This window comes from Rhinopithecus roxellana, chromosome 13 (assembly GCF_007565055.1).
Source record: "Rhinopithecus roxellana isolate Shanxi Qingling chromosome 13, ASM756505v1, whole genome shotgun sequence".
NCBI classification, from domain to species: Eukaryota; Metazoa; Chordata; class Mammalia; order Primates; family Cercopithecidae; genus Rhinopithecus; species Rhinopithecus roxellana.
In genome coordinates, this window is record NC_044561.1 from 7,438,170 (window position 1) to 7,450,863 (window position 12,694).

At 55.3% G+C, this 12,694-nt stretch overlaps 1 protein-coding gene across 4 annotated transcripts in view; it reads left to right on the plus strand.

The window, feature by feature from the left end:
• Positions 1-3,698: 3,698 nt before the first annotated feature.
• Positions 3,699-12,694, plus strand: part of FBLN1 (fibulin 1) — a 98,620-nt gene continuing 89,624 nt past the window's right edge. For all 4 annotated transcript variants that reach the window (XM_030914535.1, XM_030914537.1, XM_030914536.1 and 1 more), the window contains exon 1: positions 3,699-3,930. In XM_030914535.1, coding sequence (XP_030770395.1) covers positions 3,852-3,930 — 79 coding nt within the window. In that variant the 5' untranslated portion in view covers positions 3,699-3,851. The remainder of the gene's footprint in view (positions 3,931-12,694) is intronic.

The following is a 12,694-nucleotide window of genomic DNA, read 5'->3' on the forward strand; positions in this document are numbered from 1 at the left end:
TGGAACCCAGATGGTCTGGCCTCAGAGCCTGTCCCAGGCTGTCAGGACCTCTAGCTGGTCCTGGAGGATAGGGGTCCATGGTGGTGCCTACTTTCCTGACACCCAGTGCCTGACTTTCGAAGTCACCAGCCACAGGGACAAGAGGATGTGGAGAGGCCATGGAGGACAGGCCTGGGACGAGGACCAGAGTGAGCGCCTAAAAAGGGGGTGAGGACCAGAGTGAGCGCCTAAAAAGGGGGCTCCTCGGCTGGGCGCTGTGGCTCACTCCTATAATCCTAGCACTTGGGAGGCTGAGGTGGGCAGATCACAAGGTCAGGAGTTCGAGACTAGTTTGACCAACACAGTGAAACCCCGTCTCTACTAAAAGTATGAAAAATTAGCTGGGTGTGATGGTGTGTGCCTGTAATCCCAGCTACTCTGGAGGCTGAGGCAGGAGAATTGTGTGAACCTGGCAGGCAGAGGTTGCAGTGAGCTGAGATCGCGCCACTGCACTCCAGCCTGGGTGACAGTGTGAGACTCGCCTCAAAAAAAAAAAAAAAGGTTGGGGGCACACCTCAGAACAGGAGTAAACTCTTGCAGCTTCGGGAAAGGCTTGGGGAGGACAGGTTTCCATGTCCTCTCTCCTGGCTCCAGCCTCCCTCTCCAGCTACTGCAGGCTTGGCTCAGCCCTCCTCCTCCCAGCAGTCCCTCTGCCTGCCTAGGGGCAGTGTCAGTGCCTAGCTGAATGAAGGAGAGTCACTGTTTCCTCATCCCCACTCCCTTCTCGGCCACCCACAACACAGCTGCTCCCTCCCCATCCCCAGAAAGGGCCCCAGTCATCACATCACCAGGGGCCACCTGCTCCAACCCCATTGGGACTTCTCAGTCCTGGCTTCACTGAGCACTGGGCCACACTGGGTGGTCCCAGCCAGAATCTTTTTTTTTTTTTTTTTTTTTTGAGATGGAGACTCACTGTGTCACCCAGGCTGGAGTGTAGTGGTGCAATCTTGGCTCACTGCAACCCCTACCTTCAGGGTTCAAGCAACTCTCCTGCCTCAGTCTCCCGAGTAGCTGGGACTACAGGCACGCACCACCATGCCCAGCTAATTTTTGTATTTTTAGTGGAGATGGGGTTTCATCATATTGGCCAGGCTGGTCTTGAACTCCTGATTTCAAGTGATCCGCCCACCTCAGCCTCTAGAGTGTTGGGATTACAGGCGTGAGCCACCGCGCCCGGCCCAGAATCACTTCTTGATTCCTTCTTGGATATTGCCTTCTCCTGGTTTCCTCCTACCTCTCTGCCTGTTTCTACCACTCTGCTTTCTGGATCCCCCAGGTCCCCTGGTTCCCCGTTTCGCCTCCACCACCTTCTCTTAGTCATCTAGACTCCTTCCAGGGCACCCCTAGTCTCTGAAAGCTTAAACAAATTAAGTTAATACTAAAGTAGTAATGAGTCCCCAACCTGTTCCAACTCAGAAATGCCTCCTTTGGGCCATCTGCTGATGTGCTGTGTTTCCACACCCCACACCATCCAAAGTCAAAACGAACCAGGATCTCTGGTGCCTCCAAACCTTTGCAGAGACATCAGGAAAGCTGGCACCACCAAGGAAACCCTTCCAGCCCTGCTCACCTTTCACTGGCCAGTCGCATGTCACTTCTCCTGGGGGGCATCCTTAACCTCAGAGGCAGTGAGCATGCCGGTCCCCTTGGCAAGCTTTCCTGGGCTCTCTGCAAACTTCAAACTTGTAAGACACCCTATGGGGAGATGAGTTCTTGTCCTTTTGTTTTTCATTTTAAAATTTAACATGTGGCCGGGCACGGTGACTCACGCCTGTAATCTCAGCACTTTGGGAGGACGAGACGGGTGGATCACCTGAGGCTGGGAGTTCAAGACCAGCCTGACCAACATGGAGAAACCCCATCTCTACTAAAATACAAAATTAGTCGGGTGTGGTAGTGCATGCCTGTAGTACCAGCTACTTGGGAGGCTGAGGCAGGAGAATCACTTGAACCTAGGAGGTGGAGGTTGCAGTGGGCTGAGATCTTGCCACTGCACTCCAGCCTGGGCAAGAAGAACAAAACACCATCTCCAAAAAATAAAAAAAATAAAAAAAATTAACATGTATTCAGAAAAGGGCACATGCCATAAATGAACAGCTCAGTAAATTCTCAAAAACTGAGCCCAACCTTGTAACCAATACCCAGAATGCGAAAGCTGAACCTAACCAGCCTCTGAAAGCCCAACATGCTCCCGCTCCAGGATCACCACTCTCCTCACTCTCCTGACCTCTGACTTGTTCTTGCCTTTTTTTTTTTTTTTTTTTTTTTTTTTTTTTTTTTTTTTGCGACAGAGTCTCACTCTGTTACCCAGGCTGGAGTGCAGTGGTGAGATCTTGGCTCATTGCAACCTCCATCTCCTAGGTTCAAGCGATTCTCCTGCCTCAGCCTCCCGAGTAGCTGGGACTACAGGTGTGCACCATCATGCCTGGCTAATTTTTTTGTATTATTATTATTATTTTTTTTAGTAGAGACAGGGTTTCATCATGTTGGTCAGGCTGGTTTCGAACTCCTGATCTCAGGCAATCCGCCCACTTCATCCTCCCAAAGTGCTGGGATTACAGGTGTGAGCCACCGCCACCGGCCTGTTCTTGCCTTTTATGTAAACTGAATCATGCAGAGAGTGTTCCTTTGTGGCAGACTCTATTACTCTGACTTATGTCTGTGAGATTTACCCGTTATGTGAGGTGCGGATCATTCATTCCTGTTCAGTTTGTCGTGCTCCTAACCCCGAATACTCCACGATATTCATCTGCCTTGATGACGTTGGGCTTCCCAATTGGAAGAATTACTAATGCGCGGCTATGGGCGTTCTCCTACGAGTCTCTCTGTCGTTTGGAGCACACATTGCGTGCGTTTCTGCTGAGTGTAAGGCTGGCAAGGGTATTGGTGGCTCAAGGGGGTCCATCGTGAACTCACAGGAACACCGCTTCGAGCTCGGCGGCATTCCTATGCGTCTCATCCCGTTCCTCCGCATCTTCACCTGCACCATTTTATTTTTCTCCTTTGGAAAATATATCTACTTGTGGTTCCAAAGACTAATTCATCCTCAGTAACCCCCGCAGCCATGAATTCCACAAGAAGCTCCCGCAGGCCCAGCGCCAAAGCTGCCTCCCCTGCAGCCTCGGTGACTTCCCAGGTCTCTCCCTCAGGCTCTGGTGTCCCGGGTGAGCCCGGCACACGTTGGGATTTTGGTTGTCTGTTGGCCTGGCCCAACTGTCCCTGTCTCTGAGGGCAGAGCCAGGTCCCACCCCGGGACACGCCTGGGGTCAGCCACCGACCTGCAGCCTCCGGGCCGAGGGTGCGGGCTTGGCGGTAGGGCCCACCCCTGTCCCCCCAGCAGCCGGGTCTCCAGGCCCAGGTCCCCGCTCCTACGCGCGGAGTCGGGAGGGGCTAACCTTTGATCCTGAGCCCGCCCCTCGAGAGGGGGTGGGGGGAGGAGGGGATCGGGTTTCACGGAGAGTTGGGGGATAGGGCTGGGGGCATCCGGCCCGAAAGCGTCCCCTCTGTGCCCCCTGCGGGGAAGTCTGGGGTCCAGGCCCTCGCCCCCAGTCGTGGGCGCGCGCCCCTCGCAGCCGGGGTGCGGGGAGGGAGGGTCCCAGAGGGCCGCGGCAGGGGGCGCCGGGGAGGGAGGACCAGCCGACCCGCGGCCCCGCCTCCGCCGCGCCCTCCTCCCGGGCGGGATAATTGAACGGCGCGGCCCTGGCCCAGCGTTGGCTGCGGAGGCTCGGCCGGAGCGTGGAGCCCGCGCCGCTGCCCCAGGACCGCGCCCGCGCCTTTGTCCGCCGTCGCCCGCCGCCCGCCGCCCGCCGCCCATGGAGCGCGCCGCGCCGTCGCGCCGGGTCCCGCTTCCGCTGCTGCTGCTCGGCGGCCTCGCGCTGCTGGCGGCCGGAGGTAGGGGCGTCCCGGGTCCGCCGACCCCACTTAGGGTCCCCACCCCCTCGGCCTCGCGCTCCCTGCGAGTTTCGGAACCACGGGGACTCGGAGTCCGTGCGCTCCCCTGCGTGGCGCCCCCGGACAGTCACCGCCGAGGCCCCGGCGACAACCTCCCCTCCCCCACGGCCAGCTCCGGTCCTCATCTCCTCCCCGGCCTGGGGACTTGTTTCAAAACCGGATTCCCCCACCTCTCAAACACACGCTCCTACCCCAATCCTGGCAAATCCAGCCGGCTCCAGGGGCCCCACCCCGGGCCCTGGGGATTCAGGGGCGCTGGCTGGGCTGGGGGCCGCTGGCTGGGGGTTACCGAGCCCAGGGCGCCTTGCACTTGACGCTGGAAGCGCCCTCGGGTACCTTTCCTCACCGCTTCCCGCCTCCACCCCCAGGTGGGGGCTGTTGTACCCAGCTTGCGGATGTGAAAATTGAGCCTGTTGGGTTCGGGAAGCAGTCATTTCCCCAGGAGACACTGGCAGTCCTGGGATAGGGGCTGGAGAGGAAGACACGAGAAAGCCGGGGAGCAGCCTGGAGGTTTTGGGGGCCATAGCTGGGAGGATCGAGGGGATGCCACCTCCTCGCTGCCTCCCTTCTGGGACAGAGGACCCAAGGCAGTGGTTCTGCCGGGCTCGGTGCTCAGCGGGGACTGAGGACAGGTCACTTCCACCAGTGGCAAGGGGGATGGAGTTTCCAATAGCAGATCTGATCGATGGCCCAGACCTTAGGCCCCAACCCTGGGACTGACAGTTCCGGGACAGTGCCCACCCAGCCTGCGCTTTTCTCCCTGATAACCCTCAAGGCCTGGTCCCTGGGGGGACCACCACGAGGTGCTGTGATCAGAGCAGCTGCTGGGTGGCAGAGCCATGACCTGTGACCTCTCTGCTGACCCATGGCTTCTCAGAGCCACTAGCGAGGCCCGGCACTCCTGGCGTCTTTGTTTCTCCGGGGGCCCAGGTCCAGGAAGGTGCCCCGGACCACCCTCGGAATCCCCAGTCTTAATCCCTGGTTTAGTTGAGTTCCTTTTAACCTCTGGTGACCGCCTTTGTTAGTCAAAAGGTCACTTGTCCCTACTAATGCTCACCGGGGTATTCCAGGAAGGGGGTTGAAAGGGGCTGGAGGGGGAGGGGAGGCGGGGAGCTGAGCTCTACAGAGCTTTCTGGACTGGCTCGCTGCAGCAGAGCCCCGTGGAGCTCTGATTGTTCAGGCGGTGCTGGGCACGGCCTGGGCACCTCCTGGGGTTGGAGATGGTGTGGGGAGGCGCAGAGCTCAGTGTTGGCACCAGGAGCCTTCTCAGCCCCTGGAGTCTCCCTGGAGGCTCCTTAGAAGAGATGGAGCTTGATGCAAGGGGAGCGTGGGAAGAGGGCATTCCAGCAAGCAGCAGGCGGCCGGGTGGCTGCCAGCTGGAGGGAAAAGCCAGAGGGGCCCTGTGTGGTGGGTGGGTGGGACATCCGAGACTCCTGTTAGAAAAGGAAGGCGGCTCAGAGACCCCTGATTGTATAGATGAGGAAGCTGAGGGCCTGAGAGAAGGCGTGGTAAAACTCTCCCCGGCCCGGGAGTCTCTGCATTCCCTCTCACTGTTCTTTTCTGTCTACGGTTTGCGAACAATTTCTCGCTGTGCGTGTGTGACTGAATGAACACCCCAGGACTTAAGGGCCGGAGTGGCTCACTGCGCCGCTGATCCTTTCCACAGAGAAGTTTGTAAGTGGAAGGGTTTCAAAAAGCCTCCTAATTGCACAGTTCGATAAAAACAGCTGGATGTCCTGTGGGTCTTTTGTTTCTTTTGGGAAGAAGTCTCTTTGAGTTTCAGCAGGTTTAATTTGGTACGGTTTGGGAAGGGGCTTTTGAAGACTGCCTGGCCCCTGTCTGCAGCCGTGAGGCCCCCGGAGCCTTGTATGTAAGGCCACAAGTGGCACCGCCCCGGCTCTCCGAGAGCTGTGGGGCCGCAGACGGTGTGAGCCTGTTAGCTGATCTGCAGAAACTCCTTTGGTGACGGCCACTCAAATGGAGAAGGGCGCTGATCTTTCTTGCCAAAGGGCCGAGAGGAGCCGCCTGTCTGTCCTGTGTCTGTCCATCCCGTTGGGCTTTACTGAGAGCTGGGTGGGAGGGAGAGGAGAGGAGGAGGTGTTAGGAAAAGACAATTTTGTTTTCTCCAAAGCTTTCTTGGCCTCTGGCTATGGCTGGGCAGCATTTCCGACTGATTAAAAGAAAGTTGGGAGGGAGAACAAAGACCAGGGAGGACTTGGCTTGAAAACATGTGGTCTGTGCTGCCACTCCTGGAAATTTCCCAGTCAGGAGGTGGGGTCCAGGGCCCCCAATGCGTGAAGATGAGACTCTGTGCCCTGGGGGTCAGCTCTGGGGCCTCTCCTGCCACACCCACAGCTCTGGCTCACACCCTGCTCCTGGACCCCGCTCCTGGCCCTGCTGAGGGACCCCAACTCAGGGCTGCATTTGCCACCCCTGCAGGTGTGTGGGGCAGGAGGAGGGGCACGCGGCTGACTCATGATCTGGTGCTGGAGGCTCCACAGGCCTTGTGAGACTAGACATCAGTTTGCATGAGAAAAAGCCACGATATGCTTTGGTGGTTTTCTCATTTGTAAAATGAAGAGAACAAAAACCTACTTCTTAGGTTACCTTGAGGATTAAGAGAGAGAACCTAGGATGGTGTCTAACATGGCAGCTATATTACTATTATTTTATTTTATTTTTGAGACGGAGTTTCGCTCTTGTCATCCAGGCTGGAGTACAATGGCATGATCTCGACTCACTGCAGCCTCTGCCTCCCGGGTTCAAGCAATTCTCCTGCCTCAGCCTCCCCAGCAACTGGGATTACAGGCGCCTGCCACCATGCCTAGCTAATTTTTGTATTTTTGGTAGAGATGGGGTTTCACCATGTTGGCCAGGCTGGTCTCGAACTCCTGACCTCTGGTGATCCACCTGCCTTGGCCTCCCAAAGTGCTGGGATTACTGGCATGAGCCACCATGCTGGCCAGCAGCTCTATTATTAATGTTAGCTATTATTCCTGTTGTCCCCTTCCCTAGGAAATGTTGGCACCAGGTGCTTTCGCAGCCCTTGGGGGCTCCCTGGAAGCTCCTTGGAGGAGATGGGGCTAGATGTGAGGGGAGCACGGGAAGAGCACGATTCTGCCAACACCCCAGAATCATTCTCCCCAAGATGCCTCTGAATGTTCTACTACTGCTAAATTTCCCAGCCAGGCGCTGAGAAGAAGGCCCCATAGGAAGGAGGGAGCTGTCAGTGCCAAAACCGTGTCGGGAAAGGTGGTGTTCTTAGCCGTTCAGTCATTCATTCACAAAGGGACAGCTCAGTGCCAGACACTGCTCTGTCTTGTGGATGTGGCAGGAAAGGAGAGATACCTGGTTCCCCCCCCCCCCCCCCGCCAACCCATGCAACTCACATTCCCTAGGAGATCCAGAAAAATGAACTGAGCCCTACTGGCAGAGTCAGGGAAGACTTCCTGGAGGAAGCAGCACACAAACTGGGAACCTGAGGAGGAAAAGGCAGTGGCTAAGTCTGTGGGTAGGGCTGGGAGGATGGGGGAAAGGGTGTTCCTGGCAGGGGAAATGGCAGGGCCAAAGACCTGGAAGGAACAGAAAACATGAGACTTACAGGGAAACCCCCTCCTTCTACCCCCTTCCAGTTCCTTCCAGTTTCACCAGTTCCTTCCAGCTCCTTCCAGTTCCACCCCCTCCTCACCACTGGGGGAGACTGTGCTATCTAGCGACTTCTCCAGCAGCTTCCCCGACCTGGTGACACTTTAAGGCTGGGCTCTGAGCACTGGGCACCTGGGCAGGGCCGCTTTTCAGGTGAAGTTTATTAGAACAGTTCTAAGAAGGCATGTAGTTATTTTGCCAGCATATTTTATACAACAAGATTTTCCTTTTGCAGAATAGCAAATCATAACAATTTGATGAATGAATCCTTTTGTAGGCCCCATATGGTTCCAGTTCCCTTGTAATGATCTCACATGTGGCCCCATAACTAAACAGGGTGGGAAGGGGGAACCATTGTGTCGACTTCCCTGGGATCGGAGACCCCCTCAGGCTGGAGGGGAGCTCAGGGCTGGCTAAGTCATCTGCCGCAAGTCACCCAAGTCACCCAGCGAGGAGCGGGGCTGGGGCTGGGCCTAAAGCTGGGCTGTGCCCCACCTTCTTTAACCCCACAGTGGTCCTAACTAGAGGCTGGGGTGGGAGGGAGTGGGGCGCCCGTCGCCCTAGCTGCTTACAGGTTATTTGCGGGTTACTACACTGTGCGGAGCCAACATTAGAAGGGGGTTAGGAAGCTGTGTGTTGGTCCCAATTCTGAAAGTGCCTGGAGAGATCTCGATGACACCCGCGAATTCTCTGCCTCTGTTGCCTTCACTGTGAGATGTGAAGGTCCTCTGGGTCATTATTATAGGTGAAATGCTTTATATTTAGTGATGAATGTCATCTTCTCAGCAGCCCTACGAAATAGGTGATCCAGTGTTGTTTTGAACCTGTTTTTATTTTTTTATTATTATTTTTGAGATGAGGTCTCACTGTGCTGGCCAGGCTGGAGGGCAGTGGTGTGATCTCGGCTCACCGCAACCTCCACCTCCTGGATTCAAACCATTCTCCTGCCTCAGCCTCCTGAGTAGCTGGGACTACAGGCATGCGCCACCACACCTGGCTAATTTTTGTATTTTTAGTAGAGATGGAGTTTCACCATGTTGGCCAGACTGGTCTCGAACTCCTGACCTCAAGTGATCCACCCGCCTTGGCTTCCCAAAGTGTTGGGATTACAGGCGTGAGCCACCGCGCCTGGCCCTATTTTTCCTTTTGGATCCCATCACCCACTGAGTGAAAAGGTCCTGTGAGTTTTGCTACCTAGGTATGAAGCCTGGCTTCTTGTTTCGGCCTAGAACTCCTCCGTGGACCCGCACAGTGCCATTCCTGAGAGTCACTGATGCATGTGGTGGGTTGAGGATGGAAACCCAACGCCTGTACACCCAGCGTGGTCTCCCCACAGCACAGGGACTTGCACCTTCATGCCCCACCCCTGCCCCAGTTCACCTGTGTTACTTAGCTATACCCTCACCCTAGCCCTGCAAAGGAGGTGCTGTCATTGTCCCCCTCATCAATGGGGGGACATGGAGGCCCAGAGAGTCCAGGTAGCAAGGCCGTGAGCGCACGGCTGCTAAGTGGCAGCACCAGGATTCGAGCTTGGGCAGCTTGGCCCTGATGCCATACCCCTCACCAGCACACTGGACAGCCTCATGTATCTTTTTTTTTTTTTTTTTTTCTGAGATGGAATCTCGCACTGTCATGGGCGCGATCTCGGCTCACTGCAACCTCCGCCTCCCAGGTTCAAGCAATCCTCCTGCCTCAGCCTCCTGAGTAGCTGGGATTACAGGCGCCCGCCATCATGCCCGGCTAATTTTTTGTATTTTTAGTAGAGACAGGGTTTCAGTATGTTGGCCAGGGTGGTCCTGACCTCGTGATCTGCCCACCTCGGCCTCCCAAAGTGCTGGGATTACAGGCGTGAGTCATCATGCCCGGCCAGCCTCACGCACCTTTAGAAGACTTGAATCTTTAAGTCTAGTTCACAGGCGTGAGCCACCGCGCCCGGCCAGCCTCACGCACCTTTAGAAGACTTGAATCTTTAAGTCTAGTTCAGGGGGAAGCCTGTTTCCTTTGGAGTGTGATGGTGGGGTGTGTGTGAGCTTTCGAGTCAGAGCTGGATCTGAAGCCTGCCTTTGCAGAGGCCGCACGGCCTCGGGCAACTCGGTGATTCTCTCTTTGCCCCCTTTCATAGAATAGCTAGGATCACGTGAGCTCATTTGTGCATTCATTCTTTCACAGACGTTTATTGAATGACTGCTGAGGGCAGGCGTGGGGGCAGGATGCAGAATGAGACTGTCTGGCTCAGCCTCATGGCACTAAGTACAGAGTTAATTATTTGTGCCAAGTGCTGGGAAGCTCAGGGTACAAAGAGACCATGTAAGAAAGAAAACATATATATCCCATGTACATGCGTGTGTATGTGCATATGTGTGTGCATTGGCGGTAGTTAGGGAGGACTTCCTGGAGGAAGGGACCTTTGAGCTGGTGTGGCATGAACAAGCTGGCCTGAGGAGAGCAAGTGTCCTGAGACCCTCCAGCCTGTGACGCTCCAGGTTCCAAATGCCAGGTGCATAGGATGCATGACAGGTGGCCAGAGCGGCGAGAGGAACACCAGGGGAGATGCATCCTGGAAGCCCAGGAGGCCCTTGGAGCAGGGTGGGATGTTGCAGAAGGATGAGGATGCCCCTCTGTGCACTGGGCTGATGTGGGAAGTTGCTGCCTGGGCCAGAGCTGCCTGGAGGGAGCTGTGGGGAGAATGGTTCTCACTTTCCCAGAGAGGTGCCTTCTGCTCCTCCTCTCTTGCTGCCTTCTCCCGGCTGGTTCACCACCCAAGACCCCTGTCATCTCTGTGACAGATGCTGGGAACAGGCTCAGCAATGGACGCAGGCAGGTCTTGTGTTGGGTATGGGGCCAGGAGCCCTAAGAGCAGGCTCCAGTTTGTCCTGCTTCCTCCTTCAGAGGCCAGGTGGTCTTGAAGAGGGAACACAAGTCTGTCCTCATCCTGGACCTATAAGGGATGCAGGGACATAGGCCAATCTGGCTGGATCCCTGCTGGCTGGCCAGGCTTGGAGGGGCAGGGCGCAGGTGGGGGTTGGGAGTAGTCGCCCAGTCCTGTTTGGTTGGAACTTTCTATCAGAGTCTCTGTGGTTGACATCTCGTTGCATTTCAGGCTTTTCGGTGCCTTGGTTCTGGACACTACGGAGGCCACTCCAACTCTTTGCTGTAGCTTTAGACAACACTATGGGGCAGATGGGGCGGGGGCATGATCCTTTTGGGTGGTGAGTCCAGGAGGCACAGGGAACAAAGCCTCAAGCTCCCATTCACTTTTCAAAACTCCTGACGCCCTCAGTTGCCTCTGAGTGTTTGAGCTTGAGCAGAGGAAATCAAGGAAATTGAGGCTGGCTTCTCATTACACGCCCTTTCTTCATCCCCAGCTATTCACGGAGCTTTGCAACTTTTAAAATATCCTCGTTTGCCCGATGAGGATATTAAAATAAAAAAATAGACACCTAATCAACCACCATCTCGTATCGTCACCACTTCATAGAGGTAGGGAACATTTTGACGCCCTGGATTTTGGAAGGACGCAGTCTCACAATAAAATTGTAGATGGAATCTGGCAGGCTTTGTAGAGGTCCCTGGGTCCTGCTTTGATTTCACCCTATTTTGTTGCAACCCAGTGGAAATTGTGTCAGAGCAATGTCTGTACACGGGGTGGGATTTGGGAAGCCTGCTCTTAACTGCAGGCCAAATCCTGCATTCCTCCATTCACCCTCCATATCCAGAACTTTTCATATTCCCAAACTCCATTCAGTTTGTCAATGAAAAAACTGAGGCCCGGACTTGCTCCAGGTGGGAAAACTCTCAACCGTGAGATCAGAAGCAGATTCCAGGCCTCCGGGTTCCCAGTCCCCAGTCTCCCCTCTGTGACAGTCTGCATGGTCAGCAACCTGGGTATTAAGATCCTAGTGGCTCACGGGCTGCCGGGAATGGGATCAGACATTGCCCAAAGCTTCTGCGATGTTTACAGCTAGCAGGCTGATGTTCTGGAAGCTTACACCCAAGGAGTGGTACAGAATCTCTCCGCGCATCTGTATTCTTAGAAAGAGCACGTGGCCATATCCTTCCCAGGCGTCCAGGGCATGGTCCCTGCAGGCCATGTGACCTGTGTTTCTCTGCATGCCTTGGAACCTGGGGCATGCCACTGATCTATACCATAATCTTTATGGACGCTTAACTCACCTGAAAAAAATGTAGTTTTAGCAGCTGTCCCAGGCAACAAACGGTATCTGAGGCCTGTGAACTGAGCCATCTCCATCCAGTTACTCTGGCAGGCGTGTCTCTCACCTGAAGAGAGGTGGTGGACGTGGTGGCATGGTGGCCATCGGGCACTGTGTCAGCCTGGAGGAGTGTGTGGTTCCTTTGGAAAAGAATGTTCTCCCAATCCTGGCGCAATAGCTTTTCCCTTTGTTAAATTGTGAAGCTTCTGTTTTTTCTTGTGGTCAGTGCGCTGATGTAAGCCCTTTTCCTGGATTATCTCATCAGTCTTCCCCCATGCTTTTTTTTTTGAGACAGACTTTTGCTCTTGTTGTCCAGGCTGGAGTGCAATGGCACGATCTCAGCTCACTGCAACCTCAGCCTCCCGAGTAGCTGGGATTACAGGCATACGTCACCACGCCTGGCTCATTTTGTATTTTTAGTAGAGACAGGGTTTCTCCATGTTGGTCAGGCTGGTCTCAAACTCCCAACCTCAGGTGATCCTCCTGCCTCCTCTGGATCTGGAGTTTGCAGCTCACTGCAACCTCTGCCTCCCGGGTTCAAGTGATTCTCCTGCCTCAGCCTCACGAGTAGCTGCTGGGATTATAGGCATGAGCCACCGTGCCTGGCTTTTTTTTTTTTTTTGAGACGGAGTCCCGCTCTATCGCCGGGGCTGGAGTGCAGTGGCCAGATCTCAGCTCACTGCAAGCTCCGCCTCCCGGGTTCCCACCATTCTCCTGCCTCAGCCTCCCGAGTAGCTGGGACTACAGGCGCCCGCCACCTCGCCCGGCTAGATTTTTGTTTTTTTTTAGTAGAGACGGGGTTTCACCGTGTTAGCCAGGATGGTCTCGATCTCCTGACATCGTGATCC